The sequence below is a fragment of the Salmo trutta genome, chromosome 21 (genome assembly GCF_901001165.1).
Source record: "Salmo trutta chromosome 21, fSalTru1.1, whole genome shotgun sequence".
NCBI classification, from domain to species: domain Eukaryota; kingdom Metazoa; phylum Chordata; class Actinopteri; order Salmoniformes; family Salmonidae; genus Salmo; species Salmo trutta.
Window position 1 is genome coordinate 7,712,638 of NC_042977.1, and position 25,925 is coordinate 7,738,562.

General features: G+C 42.7%; 1 protein-coding gene across 4 annotated transcripts in view; it reads left to right on the top strand.

The window, feature by feature from the left end:
• Nucleotides 1–25,925, top strand: part of LOC115156591 (activated CDC42 kinase 1) — a 123,953-nt gene that overhangs the window by 17,195 nt on the left and 80,833 nt on the right. The window contains exon 1 of one of the 4 annotated variants that reach the window (XM_029704083.1): nt 1,529–3,000. The exons of the other annotated variants lie outside the window; for them this stretch is intronic. Within the exon in view, the coding sequence (XP_029559943.1) occupies nt 2,953–3,000 (48 nt within the window). The 5' untranslated portion in view covers nt 1,529–2,952. Of the gene's footprint in view, nt 1–1,528; nt 3,001–25,925 lie in introns of those variants that run through there. 4 annotated transcript variants of the gene reach the window in all.

The following is a 25,925-nucleotide window of genomic DNA, read 5'->3' on the forward strand; positions in this document are numbered from 1 at the left end:
GTACAATCCAGGTATGCAAAGCTCTTAGACTTCCCCAGAAAGACTCTCAGAATACAGATCCACAAGCACTTTTTCAATGCGGAAATGCACATTCCACAGTTTTAAAATGTTAGATATGTCTAAACATTTGCTCAAATTATTTTACATTTGTTAAAATTGTAGTTTTTATTTGTGAGCTATGTTGAATATATTTACAGTTCATGAATTTATTTGTGATTTATGGTGAATATTTGTGAAATATTTCTACATTTACACATTATGGTTTTATTTACTAAATGTTTTGCTATATTTATAGATCATAGTTTTATTTGTGTTATGTTGAATATACACACAGATTGTGGTAGACATAATTACAGAATAAAGTAACAAATCTCACTCTATAGAAACGCATCAGCATGGGATATCCACCTATATCAAAATGAGTAGATGAGGATAGACTGAAAGAGAGGGGAGAGGAACAGCAGCTTATCTATGAATTACAGCTCTATGGAGGCCACTGCTTCAATAGAGGAAGAATAAGGGAGGATGGAGAGAGGGATTGAACAACCACATGTTCCGTGAGAGTGGAAGTGAGGATGAGATAGAAGTCAAGTAAGGCAGGGAGGTTTAAGCCCACTGAAAATGTGTGATTACAGATTGAGCTGCAAGAGGGGGTGGGAGAGCCCACAACAGCACATTGCAAGGACAGGACAACAAAGCCTCTCGTTCGGGAGAGGGAAAGAGAAGGAGAGGAGGGAGCGTGGGTGAAGAGTCGGCAGGTTATCGTTCTTATCTGTGTGTTTTTGGACTTAATTCTGGAACTGATTGGACCTTCTATCTTAACCTTGCCAAACAACTTGTAGAAGAAAGTATTGTTTGTTATTTAAAGAAATTGTAATAAATTCTTAATCGACCCCTGGACCCTACCCCAATCCTAACCTACATGAAGGGGATAGGGGTTGGAATGGGGCATTCCTCTAGTCCCAAGTCTGTAAAACTGTGTGTAGTGTGAGTTGTTTGCAATAGTTTCTCCTAAATATTTTCTTAGACATACAAAGCTTCAAGCACCATTAAATGGGAGGGAAATCAATGATCATCTTCATTTGCACAATATCTTGATTAATTGCAGCGCCCAGAAAAGTAACAGGAGCAGAGGACACAACTATGTAGGTGACGATGTCTGTACATTATGTTTGTGTCTATCTCCGTGTGTGTGTGTATAGTATTTGCTCGCTGTGCAGGACCAGGAGGGTACAGATTTAGCAACGGAGCTGGAGAGGGGATGAGAGCATTAAGCCTGCTCAGCAGGCTGCGAATAGCAGGCCCCAGGACAGGAACAGGACTGGACTGGACCGGCCAAACATAGAGAGGGGGGAAAGAGAGACGATCAACAACCGCAGTGCTAATGCCTTTGTCAGTGCCATCGAGACCATGACTCTACTGTCAAATTTAGACTGCGGAGAGAGAATTAGTAGGTGCGCAGAAGCTGTTTCTGCTTCTTGTTCTCATAGTTTTTCGTTCGTTCTCTCTACTCCCCCCTTCATCCAGATGTCTGCTCAGCTAGCCTCCAGATGTCCTCTCCCTCCCCTCCCATAGTGGAGAGGTGCTTTCTACGCACACACACACACACCGCCCATCGTGGCTGTGTTTTTCTCCCTCTCCGGGGAGGATTAGTGCTCCTCATCAGTGCCTGCCACCGCCCCCGTCGACCTCCTGCCACCGCATTGGCTGCTGCTCTCAGGACCACCGCTGACTGGAGATCACCGTGACGATGACCAGGAAGGGGGGGGTTCTGTTATGGCCGTGGCGGTGGGGAGGCGACCACTCACCAAATCACCGACCAGCTGGGACCCCCAAAAAATTGTGAGGGGGGAAAAAAAAGGATTGGGAAGGAAATAGAAAAATATATAATAACAAGGGATTAACTGTCGGCTTCAACGGAGCATTCAGGGAGTTCGTTGAAAACGGCATCAGAAATCACACCCAGATTCTCTCTGTCTCCCTCTCTCTCTCTCTCTCTCTCTCTGCCTCTCTCTCTCTGTCTCTCTCTCTCTGTGTGTGCTAAGTTGCTGGTCAGAGTGGACAGCTGTTCAAAAACAAGGGAAGAAGGATGGAGGAAAAAACGAGTGAAATAAAAAACAGCCCTTGGGTAAAAGACTCATTCTACATCCTCTTGTTTTCCAAAGCCACCATCATATGAGGGAGAGGTGCATCGCTGAACGAGTGCAGCATGCATCAGCACTGAGGCAGGACGAAGGAAGGAGCGGCGTGTGAGAGAAAGAGACGGTGACAGCCTGGGATAGAGGGATGAGGGAGGAGGAGTGCAAGGGAGAGGGAGCGAGAGAGCAGGACTGGAAGGTCATTACCACTAGGCGAGACAGAAATAAACAGGGATCCGTCACCCTTTGACACCTACTCTCTAAAAGGCTACCTTCAACGCAAATCAACAAAAGAGCTGAATCCTGCTGCATTCGCATATAGGAAACCCCTCCACAGAACCTGACTCAACCTGCCAACCAGCCAATGCATTCCCAGAGGAATGGCCTATGTCCATTGTGAAGAGGACACTCCTATCTTGTTCTTATCCTTCTAAATGTACCTAACCAAAGAACTTGGTCACTCGTTATGACTGTCTGACCACAACATCCCCTTTTGACTGAGAACCAGGAATTGGCCTCTGTCTACAGAAAGGAAGAAGGGAATATCTTTGACCATCCGCTGCTAAGAGGAATAGCCTCATCTGTTGTTCACAAGAACACACACTGGATTGGTGAATGTGTCTCAAACCAAGGCGGACCAGGTGTACAGCTAACTAAAGAGACATCCCTATTCCCTAGTATCCCTACACTGCTACTGTACTACAAACAGGAATATCTATATCGGTTGACGTAAACACATACTGGAGGGGTAGGTTGAGGCAATTGGAGAGCGACAGACAGACTGACCGTCAGACAGGCGGCATTTGACCTCAACATGGGAGAGACGGCCGAGTACCAGCGACTGTCCAGCGATGACGAGGAGGTAGTTCCCTTCACACCCACACCTTTCATATAATGATGGTCACTTGTTTTCTAACAGCATTGCTGTCTAGCTATTTATTGGTAGAATATGTAGCCTGCATTATGACATGCCAGGAAGTATGTGTCTGTGTGTCTTTCAGGTCCTGTTCTTGTGGGTGTACCTGAAAGGAGTCAGTGTATTATTTATTAGTCATTATTTTGATTGTGGGCGAGGTATTTCAAGTCTACTGATTAAACAAATGACTGTCTTTTCATATCTCTCCAAGTCTAGTGCTTTGTATTGTAGTCTGAATTTAAAGCACACCACCAGGCTAATGTGCCCTCTGTGTGTATACTCAATTCATGCTGTGTGTGTTCCAGGTACACATCTGGTAGAATAATCATAGCCATCCTTTTTCTCCCATTGGTTGAACAAATGCAGTGTTTACGGCTAAGCTAGCTATATTGTGTCTCTATCTGTAATGGTCTGTGTGTCTGCTCAACCCTTCTGTTCATGACCCAGTCATACACTCACGCATACACACACACACACACACACACACACACACACACCCAGCTTACGTTATTGAATGCAGAACCATGAAGTCATTGATGAAGTGCTGCTGAATGAGTTTCGTGATAGGACTCACCCACACCCTGCTCTGTCCTCCATCCATCCTTCTCTCTCATTTTCTTTCCCTCCTTTCTCATTAGTGTGATATGCAGTCATTAGAGGGCTGTCTGTGTCTCTGCATTGACAGAGTAGCCTGTTCTGTTAGGTCGGGGGAGGAGGGCTATGGTTGCCAAAGAGGAGCTAGCTATGCCAGGGAGTGCCTTCTGAGGAGAAAAGTGTCTTGACTTTGTTACATTAGGTTTTTCATAACCTGTATATTACCCAGCGTGTGTGTTTTGTCTTTTTCTCAATTGGTTTCTCTTTTTTTTGCTGGGCATGTAAAGTACATATTGACCTTGCAAAGAAGTCAGGTGTGCGTTGTGGTGCTCGGGTTGGTTGGCTGTAGGCTCAATTTTCGGCTGGCTTTAAAGTGGTGCTCGTGTCAAATGCACGTTAGTTTGATATTTTGTAATGTAAAAACTGGCGCACTGGCATTTTCAAGCCCTAAAGCCAGGTTTGGCAATTTACCTGTCTTCTATTAGCTCGCTTGCGCTGAGATGGGCGTGCTGGAAATTTTTGAGGTGTGTCCTTAACATGATCCAAAGTGCTAATTTCAGGCAGCGCTGATAGGGATATTTAAAACCAACCAAAAGCTGGTTTTAGCGGTAACGCAGTTGGCTATGGCATGAATTCTGACAGCGGATACGAAGCCTATCCAGCCGTGAATCACAGTGCCCATATGTGACCCACCATCTGTATTCGGTCCTACGTAGCGACATTTGAAATTGTGTTTTTTTACATTGGATAAAAGTAGAGACTCAGAGCTACAAAATGGTGTATATAATACAGCAAGGGAAAAAAGTATTTGATCCACTGCTGATGTTGTACGTTTGCCCACTGACAAAGAAATGATCAGTCTATAATTTGAATGGTAGGTTTATTTGAACAGTGAGAGACAGAATGGTCAGATGAGAACAAAATGGAGCTCTTTGGCATCAACTCAACTCGCCGTGTTTGGAGGAGGAGGAATGCTGCCTATGACCCCAAGAACCTCATCCCCACCGTCAAACATGGAGGTGGAAACATTATGCTTTGGGGGTGTTTTTCTGCTAAGGGGACAGGACAACTTCACCGCATCAAAGGAACGATGGACGGGGCCATGTACCGTCAAATCTTGGGTGAGAACCTCCTTCCCTCAGCCAGGGCATTGAAAATGGGTCGTGGATGGGTATTCCAGCATGACAATGACCCAAAACACACGGCCAAGGCAACAAAGGAGTGTCTCAAGAAGAAGTACATTAAGGTCCTGGAGTGGCCTAGCCAATCTCCAGACCTGAATCCCATAGAAAATCTGTGGAGGGAGCTGAAGGTTTGAGTTGCCAAACGTCAGCCTCAAAACCTTAATGACTTGGAGAAGATCTGCAAAGAGGAGTGGGACAAAATCCCTCCTGAGATGTGTGCAAACCTGGTGGCCAACTACAAGAAACGTCTGACCTCTGTGATTGCCAACAAGGGTTTTGCCACCAAGTACTAAGTCATGTTTTGCAGAGGGGTCAAATACTTATTTCCCTCATTAAAATGCAAATCATTTTATAACATTTTTGACATGCGTTTTTCTGGATTTTTTTGTTGTTATTCTGTCTCTCACTGTTCAAATAAACCTACCATTAAAATTATAGACTGATCATTTCTTTGTCAGTGGGCAAATGTACAAAATCAACGGGGGATCAAATACTTTTTTCCCTCACTGTACACTACAGTTGAGGAACAATGGGAAAGTAATTCTGCTTTGAAAGTTGATAAACTTGTAAACTCACTTTTGAGAAAATGGCCTTTGAATGTTTTGATACTACTACTACTACTGGAGAGCCCTTCTTTTTCTACACCCAATCAACATCGTTCACACCCTCTTAAGCCTTTGCCCCACCCATCTCTTTAAGGGTTGATCCGAGCATTCTGTACTAAGAGCAGTCAAGCACCAAGCTAAAAGCTAGCTACTTCCAGACATCTAAGTGAGAGCGAACAGCTCACCTAACATTACTCACCCTAGCAGAGCTGGTTAGGCTGTTATGTTATCCAGAGCGTTGGTGACTGCAACTGTGCTGTCAGATTGTCCTTTGGTAAATTCAGAGTGTTTCGGGTTCAGAGCACACACTGGACGCTCTGGCCGATGAGAAGGGTTGATCTGAACATTCTGACCTCACAACAGCAGTCAGGCACCCAAGTTAACTGGCTAACATTGACTAGTTTGCTAGCTACTTTCAGACACATAATGAGAGAACACCCCACTCTGACAATTTTACTCGCCCTAGCAGAGCTGGTTAGGCTGTTTTCATGTTATCCAGAGCGTTGGTGACTGTAACTGTTGCTGGCAACAATTTAATTACGTTTTTTTGCCGATGTTTTTTTTTTTATTTTTTTATTTTATTTCACCTTTATTTAACCAGGTAGGCAAGTTGAGAACAAGTTCTCATTTACAATTGCGACCTGGCCAAGATAAAGCAAAGCAGTTCGACAACATACAAAAACACAGAGTTACACATGGAGTAAAACAACATACAATCAATGATGCAGTAGAAAAAAATAAGACTATATACAATGTGAGCAAATGATGTGAGATAATGGAGGTAAAGGCAAAAAAATGCCATGGTGGCAAAGTAAATAAAGTATGGCAAGAAAAACACTGGAATGGTAGATTTGTAGTTTGAAGAAAGTTAAAAGTTAAAATATAAATAATATGGTGCAAAGGAGCAAAATAAATAAAATAAATAAATACAGTAGGGGAAAAGGTAGTAGTTTGGGCTCAATTAAAGATGGGCTATGTACAGGTGCAGAGATCTGTGAGCTGCTCTGACAGCTGGTGCTTAAAGCTAGTGAGGGAGAAAAGTGTTTCCAGTTTTAGAGATTTTTGTAGTTCGTTCCAATCATTGGCAGCTGAGAACTGGAAGGAGAGACGACCAAAGGAGGAGTTGGCTTTAGGGGTGACCAGAGAGATATACCTGCTGGAGCGCGTGCTACAGGTGGGTGCTGCTATGGTGACCAGTGAGCGGAGATAAGGGGGGACTTTACCTAGCAGGGTCTTGTAGATGACCTGGAGCCAATGTGTTTGGCGACGATGATGAAGTGAAGGCCAGCCAACGAGAGCATACAGGTCGCAGTGGTGGGTTGTATATGGGGCTTTGGTGACAAAACGGATGGCACTGTGATAGACTGCATCCAGCTTGTTGAGTAGGGTATTGGAGGCTATTTTGTAAATGACATCGCCGAAGTCGAGGATTGGTAGGATGGTCAGTTTTACGAGGGTATGTTTGGCAGCATGAGTGAAGGATGCTTTGTTGCGAAATAGGAAGCCAATTCTAGATTTCACTTTGGATTGGAGATGATTGATGTGAGTCTGGAAGGAGAGTTTACAGTCTAACCAGACACCTAGGTATTTGTAGTTGTCCACAAATTCTAAGTTAGAACCGTCCAGAGAAGTTATGCTGGATGGGCGGGCAGGTGCAGGCAGCGATCGGTTGAAGAGCATGCATTTAGTTTTACTTGTGTTTAGGAGCAGTTGCAGACCACGGAAGGAGAGTTGAATGGCATTGAAGCTCGTCTGGAGGGTTGTTAACACAGTGTCCAAAGAAGGGCCAGAAGTATACAGAATGGTGTCGTCTGCGTAGAGGTGGATCAGAGATTCACCAGCAGCAAGAGCGACATCATTTATGTATACAGAGAAAAGAGTTGGCCCAAGAATTGAACCCTGTGGTACCCCCATAGAGACTGCCAGAGGTCCAGACAGTAGGCCCTCCGATTTGACACACTGAACTCTGTCAGAGAAGTAGTTGGTGAACCAGGCGACGCAATCATTTGAGAAACCAAGGCTACTAAGTCTGCCGATGAGGATGTGGTGATTAACAGAGTCAAAAGCTTTGGCCAGGTCAATGAATACGGCAGCACAGTAATGTTTCTTATCGATGGCGGTTACGATGTCGTTTAGGACCTTGAGCGTGGCTGAGGTGCACCCATGACCAGCTCTGAAACCAGATTGCATAGCGGAGAGGGTGCGGTGGGATTCAAAATAGTCGGTAATCTGTTTGTTGACTTGGCTTTCGAAGACCTTAGAAAGGCAGGGTAGGATGGATATAGGTCTGTAGCAACTTGGGTCAAGAGTGTCACCTCCTTTGAAGAGGGGATGACAGCAGCTGCTTTCCAATCTATGGGAATCTCAGACGACACGAAAGAGAGGTTGAACAGGCTAGTAATAGGGGTTGCAATAATTTCGGCAGATAATTTTAGAAAGAAAGGGTCCAGATTGTCAAGCCCAGCTGATTTGTAGGGGTCCAGATTTTGCAGCTCTTTCAGAACATCAGCTGAATGGATTTGGGAGAAGGAGAAATGGGGGAGGCTTGGGCGAGTAGCTGTGGGGGGTGCAGTGCTGTTGAATGCAGTAGGGGTAGTTAGGTGGAAAGCATGGCCAGCCGTAGAAAAATGCTTATTGAAATTCTCAATTATAGTGGGCTTATCGGTGGTGACAGAGTTTCCTATCCTCAGTGCAGTGGGCAGTTGGGAGGAGGTGTTCTTATTCTCCATGGACTTTACAATGTCCCAGAACTTTTTAGAGTTGGAGTTGCACGAAGCAAATTTCTGTTTGAAAAAGCTAGCCTTGGCGTTTCTAACTGCCTGTGTGTATTGGTTTCTAACTTCCCTAAAAAGTTGCATATCGCGGGGGCAGTTCGATGCTAATGCAGAACGCCACAGGATATTTTTGTGTTGGTTAAGGGCAGTCAGGTCTGGGGAGAACCAAGGGCTATATCTGTTCCTGGTTCTAAATTTCTTGAAAGGGGCATGCTTATTTAAGATGGAGAGGAAGGCATTTTAAAAAAATAACCAGGCATCCTCTACTGACGGGATGAGGTCAATATCCTTCCAGGATACCAGGGCCAGGTCAATTAGAAAGGCTTGCTCGTTGAAATGTTTCAGGGAGCGTTTGACAGTGATGAGTGGAGGTCGTTTGACCGCTGACCCATTACGGGTGCAGGCAATGAGGCAGTGATCGCTGAGATCTTGGTTGAAAACAGCAGAGGTGTAATTAGAGGGCACATTGGTTAGGATGATATCTATGAGGGTGCCAGTGTTTGCGGCTTTGGGGTTGTACCTGGTGGGTTCATTAATAATTTGTGTGAGATTGAGGGCATCAAGCTTGGATTGTAGAATGGCTGGGGTGTTAAGCATGTCCCAGTTTAGGTCGCCTAGTAGCACGAGCTCTGAAGATAGATGGGGGGCAATCAGTTCACATATGGTGTCCAGAGCACAGCTAGGGGCCGAGGGGGGTCTATAGCAGGCGGCAACGGTGAGAGACTTGTTTTTGGAGAGGTGGATTTTTAAAAGTAGAAGTTCAAATTGTTTGGGTACAGACCTGGATAGCAGGACAGAACTCTGCAAGCTATCTCTGCAGTAGATTGCAACACCGCCCCCTTTGGTCGTTCTATCTTGTCTGAAAACGTTGTAGTTAGGGATGAAGATTTCACAGTTTTTGGTGGACTTCCTAAGCCAAGATTCAGACACAGCTAGGACATCCGGGTTGGCAGAGTGTGCTAAAGCAGTGAATAAAACAAACTTAGGGAGGAGGCTTCTAATGTTAACATGCATGAAACCAAGGCTATTACGGTTACAGAAGTCATCAAAAGAGAGCGCCTGGGGAGTAGGTGTGGAGCCAGGCACTGAAGGGCCTGGATTCACCTCTACATCCCCAGCGGAGCAGAGAAGGATAAGTATGAGGGTACGGCTAAAAGCTATAAGAATTGGTCGTCTGTGACGTCCAGAATAGAGAGAAAAAGGAGCAGGTATCTGGGGGCGATAAAATAGCTTCAAGGTATAATGTACAGACAAAGGTATGGTGGGATGTGAGTACAGAGGAGGTAAACCTAGGCATTTAGTGATTATGAGAGAGATATTGTCTCTAGAAATATCATTGAAACCAGAAGATGTCATAGCATGTGTGGGTGGAGGAACTGAGAGGTTGGATAAGGTATAATGAGCAGGGCTAGAGACTCTACAGTGAAATAAGCCAATAAACACTAACCAGAACAGCAATGGACAAGGCATATTGACATTAAGGAGAGGCATGCTTAGCCGAGTGATCAGAGGGTCCAGTGAGAATCAGACAGCTAGCCGGGCCATAGGTAGCAAGCTGGTGGAAGATGGGAGGGAGGTCTGTTTTTAGCCGCCTCGTGCGTTTCCGTCTGTGGGATTAGTGGGGTTCCGTGTGGAAGGGGGGACCTGTCCAAATTGGCAAAATAGTTAGTTATAGTGGCCCAAGAAAAGTGTCCGACAGACCTATTCAGATCGCAGCCGAAAAGACAGCTAACGATTAGCTGGCCGCAGATGGGCGATCAGGTTACGTCGCGACGGAGGGGCCAGTTGGACAACTCCCTCGGGCAGATAACGTCGGTGATCCAGTCGTGAAGACCCAATGGGGCTCCGCATCGGCAGTAAAACGGGTCAGGATAGGTGAGTTGTAGCCCAGGAGACACTTCAGCTGGCTAGCTCAGGAGTAGCCCACGAGTGGCTGACGGAATTCTTCAGCTGGCTAGCTAGCAAGCTCCGTAATAGTGTGTGTTAAATTCCGTGACCGACGTTGCCAATAGTCACTCAGGTAGCAGCTAGTTAGCTGCAAGATCCAGGTGTAAATGTCCAGAGCCTGCGGTAGAAATCGAGGAAAGGAGAGAGAATAGGTCCGATATGCTCTGGTCTGAGTCGCGCTGTACAAAAACTGGCGATAGCTTTTCGAGCTAATGGATAGCTGAGGACAGCTAACCGTAGCTAGCTGAACTTCAACGTTAGCCAGTGAAAATGGCTAACCTCTGGCTAGCTTCTGTCGTGGAATTCAGATGAGGTAAATAATACTTTCTTTTTTTTTTTTAATTGATGAGGCGGGTTGCAGGAGAGTGCTTTGAGGTTGAGTATTTAGAATAAAAAAAATGTAAAAAGATAAGTGAAGAAAAAAATATGTAAATATATATATATATACACGGGACACGACAGGACGTCTGAACTGCTACGCCATCTTGGAAGTTTACTGACACCGGCCATATTCAACGGGTGTTGAGCCTTCATAAATTCATGAGTTATTCTGTGCTCTGGCACACTCAGACAAGAGTAGATGGCCAGACTGAATATACAAATGCACCCGAAATGGTTACTTGCATAGTGGAGTCTTTTGTTAAGACATGTAGCTAGCTAGGTAAACAATGAACTATAATCCCAACTAATTATGAATCTGCAGGTAGTTAGCAAGCTAACATTGAACCTGGTTGTTAACATTAGGCTATAGCTAGCCAAGTAAATGACTCTGAGATACGAATAATACGATTATACACGTAACGTTAGCTAGCGAGCCAGCTAACATTAGCTAGCTTGCAAGGTAAACAACTAACCAACTAGGTTCAATGTTAGCTAGCTAACATTAGGCTATAGCTAGCCAAGCAAATGGCTCTGAAATACAAATAATAAGATCATACACGTAATGTTAGCTAGCGAGCCAGCCAGCTAACATTAGCTAGCTAGTTAACAGTACACTTTAACTTGAAATGAAACCACTTTCTGTCAAAATTAGAAATGTGTAATATCTAAAAATGTAGCTAGCTAGACTATCTTACCCATATACATCATTCATGGATGGACGCGTCTCCTGTCAGATGCCTTGGTTGCTCATAGTTTGAAGATGTAATCCGGAGACAGGTGTTTTCTCCATCTCCTTAGCTAACATACTCGAAATCCACTGATTTTAGAACTTGGTCCTCCAGAAATTGGAGAGCAACACTTAATGTAGTTTTACTACACGATACCTTTAAAAAAAAAGCTGTGTTAGACAGGATTACCTACATATACTGACCAGCTCATTATAGACAAAAGCGTGCTATATGGCAGACCAATCCAAACTCATCTCTCGGCATGTCCAGCCCACACATTATCTCAGCCAATCATGACTAGTGGGAAAGTTCATGTATTTTTCCGTGGCTAACCAACTAGGCTCGTAATTTAACAATTGTAATTGTATTTACAGATTGCATACAAGTTTGTTATTAAGGCCCATTTAAGTTCACATGTTCCATAAGGCATTTCTGCGAACAAATGTATCTTGATAACATTTTTTAAAACATTCAAATGCCTCTCCTTTGAAGTAGTGACATGCGACATACACCCAGCTTCTTGAAACGGGTCACATAAGGGCATGGAACAAGAGTAGCCTAATGTGCATTGAGTGCCTTTTATATTTCGTATTTAGAAACATAAACAGTTTATTTCCCATTTTGTTGTATTTGATTAAAAACCAAGCATCTCAATTAAGGCTCCTTTTTTGTCTACCCAATGAAATCGTGAAGTAGTCAAGACTGTCGATAAAGGGTTTGGCTCCTGAGACCGCTTGGAAATAAATATTAATCACCAAAGCTTTATTAAAATGTCAAGTTTGAGAGGAGTAAAACAGTGAGCTGACATTCCCTTTTTATCTATGCATTGTAGGCAGGTCCTGTTTTCGACGTGCGTAAAACCCCCTCTGATGTAGAACCCAAGTCCGCCTACTATATCGAAGGCTGTTTCAACAGCAATTTGTTTTTTTATCTTGCCGATTTGATGATATCATTACATTTTATATGATTGCTTGTTTTTCATTGTAACTGTATTGCAACCAAACTTATTAAAATGATTTACCTTCCTGGTTTGATGGTGACAATGTCCGTGGCACGCTTAAACTTCTGGAGATGTGTGGATGCAATCTAATCTAAGATAGTTCCGATTTATGTTCATAAAACAGGCCTATTTAGGAGCAGTATAATGCTGAGTGGACATTCTCCCTTTCTCTTTATATTGGGTCTTTGTCTAGCTACTGTGAAAAGTTTGTATGTGCGTAAAACCCTCCATAATCTGTGTTTTAATATTATGTGCCCATGAAATGATGGTGCCTGTAAGTGTGACATAGCATATTTACAACAACTTGTTTAATTTTGTTTAGAATTATTTGTTCTCTTTTTTTAAGCCTTATCAATAATTAATTTTAATATTGCTTATTGACAATGTTTGGCATGTCCATGCTCAGCCATAATGCAATTTACATTAGGCCCAGTCCCTATATCATTGTGAATGCCATTGATGCCATGCAATTACTTTAGAACAATGTGGATTACAAATGGGTTCAAGTTAACCTTCTGTAAGCCATTTAACAAACTATAATGGACTAACATTGGAATTGGAGTTGATTCCAAGGCAATACATTAAAGACCGTAAATACATAACCTGAAGCAACCACATATTTTGTCATGGAGCATGTTCTGATTGGCCAGTGAGGGGCCAAACCTCGACACAGCCACAACTTTTTTTTATTCATCAAAACCCAGCCCGTCGTACCAACGCCAGCAAGTGCGCTGATAAATGTGATTGTGAAAATATTTCTGACACACCACTAAACCAATAGCGGTTTGTTAAAATAAAGCTGTGTGTGTGGCCGAGGGTTGAAGTTGCAGGTTTATGAGTGGCAAGGCTGAATCGGGGGACTCAAAGCTGTAGCTATCTGCTGTCTACAACGTTTCTCTCCCCTTACACAGCAGGCTGCATGCATTCTATAACCTCATCAATCAGACAAAGAGAGAGAGATTCAGAGAGAGAGAGAGATTCAGAGAGAGAGAGAGAGAGAGAGAGATTCAGAGAGAGAGAGAGAGATTCAGAGAGAGAGAGAGAGATTCAGAGAGAGAGAGAGAGATTCAGAGAGAGAGAGAGAGATTCAGGGAGAGAGAGAGATTCAGGGAGAGAGAGAGATTCAGGGAGAGAGAGAGATTCAGGGAGAGAGAGAGATTCAGGGAGAGAGAGAGATTCAGGGAGAGAGAGAGATTCAGGGAGAGAGAGAGAGAGAGAGATTCAGAGAGAGAGAGAGAGAGAGAGATTCAGAGAGAGAGAGAGAGAGAGATTCAGAGAGAGAGATTCAGAGAGAGAGAGAGAGAGAGAGAGATTCAGAGAGAGAGAGAGAGAGAGATTCAGAGAGAGATTCAGAGAGAAAGAGATTCAGAGAGAAAGAGATTCAGAGAGAGAAAGCGATTCAGCGAGATGGATCGAGACGAAGGGGAAGGATGAAGGGGGGATAGAGAGGGGAGGGTGGGGAGAGAAAGAAGGGACGTACCGTTGAAGTCGGAAGTTTACATACACTTAGGTTGAAGTCATTAAAACTTGTTTTTCAAACACTCCACAAATGTCTTGTTAACAAACTATAGTTTTGGCAAGTCGGTTAGGACATCTACAAGTAATTTTTCCAACAATTGTTTAGACAGATTATTTCACTTAAAATTCACTGTATCATAATTCTATATACTAACAACTTACATATACTAAGTTGACTGTGCCTTTAAACGCTTGGAAAATTCCAGAAAATGATGTCATGGCTATAGAAGTTTCTGATAGGCTAATTGACATCATTTGAGTCAATTGGAGATCTACCTGTGGATGTATTTCAAGGGCTACCTTCAAACTCAGTGCCTCTTTGCTTGATATCATGGGAAAATCAAAAGAAATCAGCCAAGACCTCAGAAAAACAATTGTAGACCTCCACAAGTCTGGTTCATCCTTGGGAGCAATTTCCAAATGCCTGAATGTACCACGTTCATCTGTACAAACAATAGTACGCAAGTATATACACCATTCGACCACGCAGCCATCATACCACTCAGGAAGGAGACGCGTTCTGTCTCCTAGAGATGAATGTACTTTGGTGCGAAAAGTGCAAATCAATCCCAGAAGAACAGCATAGGACCTTGTGAAGATGCTGGAGGAAACCGGTACAAAAGTATCTATGTCCACAGTAAAACGAGTCCTATATCGACATAACCTGAAAGGCTGCTCAGCAAGGAAGAAGCCTGCATTGCTGCAGGAGGGACTGGTGCACTTCACAAAATAGACAGTATCATGAGGAGGGGAAATTATGTGGATATATTGAAGCAACATCTCAAGACATCAGTCAGGAAGTTAAAGCTTGGTCCAAATGGGTCTTCCAAATGGACAATGACCCCGAGCATATTTCCAAAGTTTTGGCAAAATGGCTTAAAGGGATAGGGATAGGGGGCAGTATTTTCACGGCTGGATAAAAAACGTACCCGATTTAATCTGGTTACTACTCCTGCCCAGAAACTAGAATATGCATATAATTAGTAGATTTGGATAGAAAACACTCTAAAGTTTCTAAAACTGTTTCAATGGTGTCTGTGAGTATAAAATAACTCATATGGCAGGCCAAAACCTGAGAAGATTCTATACAGGAAGTGTCCTGTCTGACCATTTCTTGTCCTTCTGTAGCCTCTCTATCAGAAATACAGAATCTCTGCTGTAACGTGACATTCTCTAAGGCTTCCATTGGCTCTAGGAAGGCGCCAGAAAGTGGAATGATAGCTCTGCAGTCTCTGGGCGAAAAACAGCAGGGGTTTTTGTGAGTGGTCCTTCTGAGGACAATGACACTGGCACGCACGTGAACGAGACGACTCCATTTTTTGCTTTCACTGTTTGAACGAATAGAACGTCTCCCGGTTGAAATATTATTGCTATTTTACGAGAAAAATCGCATAAAAATTTATTTTGAACAGCGTTTGACATGCTTCGAAGTACGGTAATGGAATATTTTGAATTTATTTGTCACGAAACGCACCGGCGCGTCACCCTTCGGATAGTTACCTGAACGCACGAACAAAACGGAGCTATTTCAATATAACTATGGATTATTTCGAACCAAAACAACATTTGATTCAGAGAGAAAAAAATGTAGTCCTCTCGTACACGCAGTGTTCCCTGCCTGACCACTCACAAACACTCCTGCTGTTTTTCGCCCAGAGACTGCAGAGCTCTCATTCCACTTTCTGGCGCATTCTTAGAGCCAATGGAAGCCTTAGAAAATGTCACGTTACAGCAGAGATGCTGTATTTTTGATAGAGATGCCCTAGAAGGACAACAAATTGTCAGACAGGGCACTTCCTGCATGGAATCTTCTCAGGTTTTGGCCTGCCATATGAGTTCTGTTATACTCACAGACACTATTCAAACAGTTTTAGAAACTTTAGAGTGTCTTCTATCCAAATCTACTAATTATATGCATATTCTTGTTTCTGGGTAAGAGTAGTAACCAGTTTAAATTGGGTACGTTTTTTATCCGGCCGTGAAAATACTGCCCCCTAGCCCCAACAGGTTAACTGACTTGCCTAGTTAAATAAAGGTCAAATAAAAAATAAATGTCCAATCAATTGAATTTACCACAGGTGGACTACAATCAAGTTGTAGAATCATATCAAGGATGATCAATGGGAACAGGATGCACCTGTTTCAAGTCTCATAGCAAAGAATCTGAATACATAAGGTTTTACTTTGAATAATTTTCACTTTGTTGTTATGGGGTATTGTGTGAAGATTGCTGGGATTTAAAAAAAAAAGTAATCCATTTTAGAATAAGGCGGTAACGTAACAAAATGTGAAAAAAGGGATGGGAATACTTTCCGAATGCGCTGTATTTACACATTAGTCTTTTTTAAATCGTTCACGCTCCGTCGGGTTGGTTGTGAAGTCTTGCCATAGATTTTCAATCAAATTTAAGTCAAAACTGTAGCTAGCCCACTCAGGAACATTCAATGCTGTCTTGGTAAGCAACTCCAGTGTATATTTGGCCTTGTGTTTAAGGTTATGGTCTTACTAAATAGTGAGTTTGTCTCGCAGTGTCTGGTGGAAAGCGGACTGAACCAGGTTTTCCTCAAGGATGTTGCTTGTGCTTAGCTCTTCTGTTTTCTTTTCCCCTAAAAACACTCCATAGTCCTTGCCATTTACAGGCATACCCATAGCATGATGCAGCCACCACCATGCTTGAACATTTGAAGAGTGGTACTCTATGATGTGTTGTGTTGGATTTGTATTCAGGACATAAAGTTAATTTCTTTGCCACATTTTTTGCACTTTTACTTTAGTGCCTTATTGCAAACAGGATGCATGTGTTGGAATATTTATATTCTGTCAATTCACTCTGTCAATTAAGTTAGTATTGTGGAGTAACTACAATGTTGTTGACCCATCCTCAGTTCTCTTATGACAGCAATTAAACTCCATAACTGTTTTAAAATCACCATTAGCCTCAGGTTGAAATTCCAGAGCATTTTCCATCCTCTCCAGCAACTGAGTTAGGAAGGATGCCTGTATCTTTGTAGTGACTGAGTGTATTGATACACCATCCAAAGTGTAATTAATAACTTCACCATGCTCAAAGGGATATTTAACTTCTTACGGGCAGGTGGGACAGTAGCGTACATCAAAATAAAGCTTAACTTCTTGTTAATCCAGCCGCTGTGTCAGATTTCAATAAGGCTTTACGGCGAAAGCACACCATGCGATTATCTGGGGACAGCGCCCCGCATACAAAAGCATTTGAAAAAATTTTCAACCATGCAGGTGCGCCATGAAAGTCAGAAATTGCGATAAAATAAATGCCTTACCTTTGAAGATCTTCTTCTGTTGGCACTCAACGGTCCCAGCTACATCACAAATGGTCCTTTTGTTTGACAAAGTCCTTCTTTATATCCACAAAAACTCAGTTTAGCTGGCGCGCTTCATTCAATAATCCACCTGTTTCCCTCCTTCAAAACGCATACAAAATGAATCCCAAACGTTACCAATAAACTTCCCCAAACAAGTCAAACAATGTTTATAATCAAACCTCAGGTACCCTAATACGTAAATAAACAATAAAATGTAAGACGGAGAATCGTTAGTCTTTACCGGAGATAAATAACAAAGAATGCGCTCTCATTCACGAGCATGAAAACACTACAGCCAAAATGGGAGCCACTTAGAAAAACCACAAATTCTAATTAAAATTCTGAAACTCTTTCTAAAGACTGTTGACATCTAGTGGAAGCCGTAGGAACTAAAATCTGGGAGGTTTTCGCCTCATAATAAACATGACAGCCATTGGAAACAGTGATAGGCTGAAATCTATTTTTTTTTAAATGGTTTATCCTCAGGGTTTCGCCTGCCAAATCAGTTCTGTTATACTCACAGACATTTTTTTAACAGTTTTAGAAACTTCAGAGTGTTTTCTATCCAATTCTACCATGCATATGCATATCCTAGCTTTTGGGCCTGAGTAACAGGCAGTTTACTTTGGGCACGTTTGTCATCCAAACTTCAAAATACTGCCCCCTACCACAGAGAGGTTAATGTCTGCTTTTTTTTTACCCATCTACCAATGGGTGTCCTTCTTAGCGAGTCATTGAAAACCTCCCTGGTCTTTGTGGTTGAACCTGTGCTTTGAAATGTACTGCTTGAATGAGGGACCTTACAATTATCTGTATGTGTGGGGTAAAGAGATTGCCATAACAAAGGGAATACTTATTGACTCAAGACATTTCAACTTTTACATTTAGTGATTTGTAAAAAATTCTAAAAACATAATTCCACTTTGACATTATGGGCTTTTGTGTGTAGGCCAGTGACACACAATCTCAATTTTATCAATTTTAAATCCAGGCTGTACCACAACGAAATGTGGAAAAAGACCAGGGCTGTGAATACTTTCTTTAGGCACTGTATGCCATGAGACCCTAACCCACTTTGGTGGTCTCTGTCAGCTGTTTGCTGAATCATGCAAACCCTGCTGAAAAGGAATATTACTCAAATTATAACAATTTATAATGGTGCTAGTGTCTTACTGTACATGCAATGGGTGCATGTCCCAGAAACACTATGCACATGTTTATATAGATTGGTGTCTATTGATTGAGTACCATTTTGAAAACTGGTCAGTAGTTCAATCAGATTTCAACCAAAAAACGGATATCAACCAAAATAAGACATATATTTTTTATCAAGTTATCTGGTTATAAGACATCCGGACCAGATTTCAACCAGAAATATCATGTTGTATGCCCACTGGGTGTAATGTACCCATCCTCTGGCTGTGGTTCAATGTGGAGTACTACTGAACCAGGACTTTCATTCCATAGCAGTTTGATATATAACAGTCACATTTCCTTCACTCAGTCATTGCTAATGAAAGCATTGTAGCTAGAACAATTAAAACCCTGAACGGATATTTCTCAAACTTATTAGGGTCCATACACAGATAGACTACATAACTACACATCCATAGCATACAGATCATTTTATCATTCGCTACACAATCTGCAAGAAAAGTTAGATAACTACTGCTATGTTATCTGCATTGGTAAATATCTTAAATCTCTATTGTTACGTTACTACAATAAAGATCAATGACAAGTGATTGACTTGGCTTTTTTATGAACAGCAAGGCAAGCGTTCAAATTTGTACATTCAGTTTGATGTAAATGCTTTAGCTAGCTAAGCTAGATTCTTTACATCCACTGGGTTTCACAAGATGACATCCTGGTTTGCTCAGGAGTCCCTAAAACATTAAACAACACAAATTACAATTGTTTCAAAAGTCAAACGCCCATATAGCAAGCTATATGTATAGCTAGTTGGCTAATGGTATCTAGTCAGCTAACTTGTTAAATTGCGATTTCTGAGCCATACACAAACACAGATTAGGTTGGAAAGGCTGAAACAGAGGCTCGAGCATTGCTTGGATGTTGGGTTGATAGGAGTAGGGCACTTACAAGTGAGGGCACATTTGGGCAGGGTTAATAGGAGTAGGGCACTTACAAGTGAGGGCACATTTGGGCAGGTTCTTGGGTACTTGTAGAACCCATATGTGCATGTGCCTGCTTGAATGTACAGGTAACTGCCAAAATAAAAGAAACACCAACATAAAGAAACACCCAACATAGTTTGTGGTGGCCCAACACTCTAACAGCTTCAATGCACCTTGGCATAGAGTCGACAAGTGTCTGGAACTCTATTGGAGGGATGCAACACCATTCTTAAGAAATGCTATTATTTTTGTCTATTGTTGATGGTGGTGGAAAACACTGTCTCAGGCACCGTTCCAGAATCTCTGTTAAGTGTTCACTTGGGTTGAGATCTGGTGACGGGCCATGGCATATGGTTTATATCGTTTTCATATTCCTCAAACTCCTCCCCAAAAAATCTATTAAAAAAACATTCTGTTCCCTGTGGATAGGGACATTGTCATCCTACGGGGCATTGCCTTGGTAGCCAAAATAATGGCCTGCCCAGCATTTGTATACATGACCCTAAGCATGATGGAATGTTAATTGCTTAATTAACTTGGGAATCACACCTGCTTTCAATATACTTTGTATCCCTCATTTACTCAAATGTTTCCATTATTTTGACAGTTACTTGCATGTTAAACATGGTAGAATGACTGTACACCCCATGTGAGCCTGATGTTTGGTGCCACCCTGTGGCTGACTGCTAGAGCTACAGGTGGGCTGGCCTGGCATAGACTGGCATCATTATTCCTTTGAACCTCAAGTTGTGCATGTGTACTCATAACTGTATTATTATTTTTTTTTCTAAAGAAGTAGCAGTGTGTTCAGGGCTTGTGTATTCTTGTATGTATGACAGTATGCAGTACTGTATGTATATATCTTTAGGTCTGTTTTTTTTTATCCTCTGCACGAACTGGTCCAGCTATTTTTTTTACCCACATGTCATTCATGCAACCCCTCAGTATCTGTCATGCTTTATTTCTGGAAAGTTGATCCCAGCATGGGTCTGTTTTCAAAGATTTAGGCCTACATTAATCATATAACCATTCATCTCAATGGCCAGCTGGAGTGCTCCTGTATCATTAGGAGCAGACACTCACTCAGTTTGGCTGGCTCTATCGCTGTCAATTGAGTTTGCGTATGACCTCTGAGTCAGCATATATAATGGAGTATCGTTTAGGCCTGAACAGACAGACTGATACATGGACAGGCCTATTGCTGCAAATGCCTCCTCGCCTTCTCTTGGAGTCGCGCTCTCAAATTCAGTTGCTTTATTGGCATGAAATACACTTTGTAGATATTGCCAAAGCAGTATAGTGGTACAGCATGTCAGTAAATACAGTACAATGCAAAGAGGATAATGAAGTACAGTTAATTTCAGTAGTGATGATGATGCATATAATCATGCATGTACAACACTACTGCTGTTGTATTGTGTAATCTTTGGTCAATACATTTTTATTAGGGATGGACCGATATGACATTTTTGGCCGATACTGATATCCAATATTTTCCTTGCCAAAAAAACAATACCGATAACCAATATTTAAAAATGTAGTGGCCTTAAGCATTCTAGTACAGTTAAATAGTTAAAACACACATGGACGCGGCAGTCTAAGGCACTGCATCTTAGTGTAAGAGGTCCTTTGGTCGAATTCAGGCTATATCACATCTGGCCGTGATTGGGAGTCCCATAGGGCGGCGCACAATTGGCCGGCGCACTAGCGTGGCCCGGGTTTGGCGTCATTGTAATAAGAATTTGTTCTGAACTGACTTGCCTAGTTAAATAAAGGTTATACACACACCACACTGACCAAAGTTATTTTGTTGGCATTTACGTGTGTCCCCATTACTAGTAAAGCATAATCAAAACGTATTTCTTTCACTTACTTGCTGTGCTGTTTCATTGTTCATTTGTTCAGTCTCAACCAGGATTTCATCATACATGTCAAGCAGTGAAGTTTCAGCTCTGTCTGTCCGTGGCCTCTCTTCCTAGGTGCGCGCTGTCACTGTGTCCATTCCCATCTTGTCCAGCTGTGTATATAACATTTCATGTAAACCCTGTTTCCTGTCCGCATCGAAGTAGCGGCCCTTGTTCCTAACATCGAGCATGGTGGCGACACAGTAAAGAGGGTCATAGAGAATGTCACTGAATCTGTAACGAGTGCGCTGAGAGTCGGGAAGCAAGTTCAGGGAGTGAGTTTTAATGAAACAATAAACACGTAACACAAAAAACACACCAACATGAAAACAGAGTCAATAACACCTGAGGAAAGAACCAAGGGGAGTGACAGATATAGGGAAGATAATCAAGGAGGTGATGGAGTCCAGGTGAGTGTCATGAGGTGCAGGTGCGCCAGATGATGGTGACAGGTGTGCAGGATAATTAGCAGCCTGATGACCTAAAGGCAGGAGAGGGAGTATGTGACAGAATCGCTTGTTCACAGCCTCAAGCACTTTTTGTAAGTTTTAGCCCCACGGTCTGTGGGCAGTTTTGTTGAGCAGGCATTTCAATGCCATGACAGAGGGTATCACGTCTGCTGCAGACACAGTTGATGAGCTTATTTCTCCAGTCAATTGTTCGAATGGCGCTAGGAGTGTGTTCATGTTTCCAAGTTTGAAACATGTTCTCAAATGCCATTGAAATGGCAGCAGCGGTATGAGAACCAGCACATTCTTGAGCATGCAATACGACTTTCCTCAGTATGAAATCCTGTGCTGTCAGACTCAGCATGCTCATGGGGCTGACATCGCTGGTCCAAATGTCAGTCGTGAAGCTTATAGCAGTGACTCCCTTAGCAAGTAGCTCATAGATGTGCATTTCAACAAATACTGTAACTCCGGTAGGGCAACATCTGAAAAATAGCACTACTTGGTAGTGTGTACCGGGGCTCGAGGTGCTCGACCAGTCGGCGAAAGCCAACATCATCCATGACAGAGATTGGTTGATTGTCAAGGGCAAGGAATTCCATTATTTTGGCATTAATGGATTTCGCTTTTGAGTTGTCTCGCTGAAATGTTCTTACTCTTTCAAATGACTGCTCGACTTGGAAGTGTGCACTTAGTATTTTTCTGCTTTTGTTTTGTGTAGCGCTGTATTTTTTCATGGCGTCATTACGTCATCTACCTATGTTATATAGGTATGCACGTCAGCTTTGACATCGGTTTTGCAAATCGGCGTTAAACTAGACATCGGGCCGATGCTGATGTTGGCATTTTTAGCTAATATCGTACGATTCTGATATGCTCACTGATATATCGTGCATCCCTACATTTTATCATTGATTGATTGAGATATTTTCTTGAAAAAAGATTACTGTGAGAATTACTCCCAAATAAGATAGAGGTAAAAGTGCATCTCTGTCTCTACCTTACCCTGTCGTGCAGTGACCACTTAGACACTCCTGTTGGTCTGTTTGTTTGGTCTTTTAAAAAAAGACAATCTGGCAGTGGTCAGACAATGGTGTCTGTGGTCTGACAGTAAATAGAATATGGGTCCAAGTCTGAGATTGCATAGTCAACAACACTGGTCCCAAGAGCTGAGCAGTAGATGCACCTTCTCAAAGAATCCCCTCTAGTCCTGCCATTATTAAGAAAATACAGGCCTAAGGCTCAACAGCGATGCACTAACTCCTTTCCATTTTTGTTCACTACCTTGTAAGGGTTCTGAACAGAACCATTTCTGTTTGTTTCGTTCCACTGTTCCGACCAGCAAAATAAAGTTCTGAACCGGTTCAAACCGATCGTTCCCTTCAGTTCCTTTGCATAGGCACTTTGTTGCGTTTTGCCGTGAGAATAGAAAAAAATGCCTGGAATGTAAAATAACATTTTGCTTTTAAAATAACGATTCTGTTTCGCAACTGTATGGATCACTTTCGTTCCATTTCTGTTACTTGAAAATTGTTGTTCTTTATCGTTTTTCTGTTCCCTGAACCGGTTCCAACCCCTGATTACTAATGATGGGACTCGGGTATAAGGAGAGCTGTCCAAATACATGTCTATTACCCTCTCGGTCTACATATTCAGGTTCAGAACCTGTTAATTAAAATCCCCACACACAAGCTCTCTCTGTGTCTTGCTGGCTCTCTCTCACTCGCTAGCACTCACTAGCTCTTGCTCTTTCTCACTATCAGACTTGCTGGCTCGCTCTGTCGCTCTGTCGCTCTCGCAAAGCAACTTGAACGTAGCTCGTCGAAGTTAGCTAGTCAATCAAGCAACTCTAGCCCAGACGTTAAAGTTGCTATGCAGCTTCCTGTTTCATTTCCAAAATAAAAGTCTAGAACTTGTTTTAGAACAACATTTGATAGCGACGTTATACAAGTACTGTAGATGACGTAGTATAGGCTTGGGCCTTCAGCAAATGACTTGTGTGAGAGCATTAGACACAGAAGAATCTTGTCTAGAATAACCACCTGAGCTGCAAAATAGAAAGTAAATATGATTTAGGCTAGGCCTATTCCACTATCTAAATATGCCGTACTGTTTTGTGTTATTTAATGGCCAAATAATTACATTATTTATTTTTATGTGGTGATCATGTAACCTAATGAATTGCATTTTTTTCAGTATTTGGGAGTACGGATTGTAGGCCTTATCAGGCATTTTGACTGTTATGTTTGGAAATTCCACTCTGTATGTTAGCTTGTCATAGCCATTTGCGTTGTGCAACCCCATCACGCAGAGGCTATACCCATTTCAACAAATGAGACAAAACTATATATTGATTAAGTCTTGGCTATAACCTGTCCTGAGTGAAATAGCCAAGGGGTCCCAAGACTATCTGGGATATGCTTAACACCCCGGCAGTCTACAATCTAAGCTAGATGCCCTCAATCTCACAAAAATTATCAAGGAACCCACCAGGTACAACCCAAAATCTGTAAACATGGGCACCCTCATAGATATTATCCTGACCAACTTGCCCTCCAAATACACCTCTGCTGTTTTCAATCAGGATCTCAGCGATCACTGCCTCATTGCCTGCATCCGCTATGGGTCCGCGGTCAAACTTCCACCCCTCATCATTGTCAAACGCTCCCGAAAAACACTTCAGCGAGCAGACCTTTCTAATCGACCTGGCCCGTCAGTCAAGGATGCCTGGTCGTTCTTTAAAAGTAATTTCCTCACCATCTTAAATAAGCATGCCCCTTTCAAAAAATGTAGAACGAAGAACATATGTAGCCCTTGGTTCACTCCGGACCTGACTGCCCTCGACCAGCACAAAAACATCCTGTGGCCGACTGCAATAGCATCAAATAGTCCCCGCGATATGCAACTGTTCAGGGAAGTCAGGAACCAATACACGCAGTCAGTCAGGAAAGCAAAGGCTAGCTTTTTCAAACAGAATTTTTTTCCTGTAGCTCTAACTCCCAAAAGTTTTGGGACACTGTAAAGCCCATGGAGAACAAGAGCACCTCCTCCCAGCTGCCTACTGCACTGAGGTTAGGTAACACTGTCACCACCGATAAATCCACAATAATCGTGAATTTCAATAAGCATTTCTCTTCGGCTGGCCATGCTCAAGGTACTAAACGATATCATAACCGCCATCGATAAAAGATTGTACTGTGCAGCCTTATTCATCGACCTGGCCAAGGCTTTCGACTCTGTCAATCACCATATTCTTATTGGCAGACTCAACAGCCTTGGTTTCTCAAATGACTGCCTCGCCTGGTTCACCAACTACTTTGCAGACAGAGTTCAGTATGTCAAATTGAAGGGCCTGTTGACCGGAACTCTGGCAGTCTCTATGGGGGTACCACAGGGTTCAATTCTTGGGCCGACTCTTTTCTCTGTATATATATCAACGATGTCGCTCTTGCCACGGGTGAAGCCCTGATCCACCTCTACGCAGACGACACCATTATGTATACATCTGGCCCTTCTTTGGACACTGTGTTAACAAACCTCCAAACAAGCTTTAATGCCGTACAACACTCCTTCCGTGGCCTCCAACTGCTCTTCAACGCTAGTAAAACTAAATGCATGTTTTTCAACCGTTCGCTACCCGCACCCACCCGACTAGCATCACTACTCTGGACGGTTCTGACTTAGAATATGTGGACAACTACAAATACCTAGGTGTCTGGCTAGACTGTAAACTCTCCTTCCAGACTCATACTAAACATCTCCAATCCAAAATTAAATTTAGAATCGTCTTTCTATTCCGCAACAAAGCCTCCTTCACTCACGCCGCCAAACATACCCTAGTAAAACTGACTATCCTACCGATCCTCGACTTTGGCGATGTCATTTACGAAATAGCCTCCAACACTCTACTCAGCAAACTGGATGCAGTCTATCACAGGGGCCATCGGTTTTGTCACCAAAGCCCCATATACCACCGACAACTCCGACCTGTATGCTCTAATCGGCTGTCCTTCGCTACATAATCGTCGCCAGACCCACTGGCTCCAGGTCATCTATAAGTCTTGGCTAGGTAAAGCTCTACCTTATCTCAGTTCACTAGTCGCGATAACAACACCCACCCATAGCACGCGCTCCAGCAGGTATATCTCACTGGTCATCCCCAAAGCCAACATCTCCTTTGGCCGCCTTTCCTTCCAGTTCTCTGCTGCCAATGACTGGAACGACTTGCAAAAATCACTGAAGCTGGAGACTTATATTTCCCACACTAACTTTAAACATCAGCTAACTGAGCAGCTAACCGATCGCTGAAGCTGT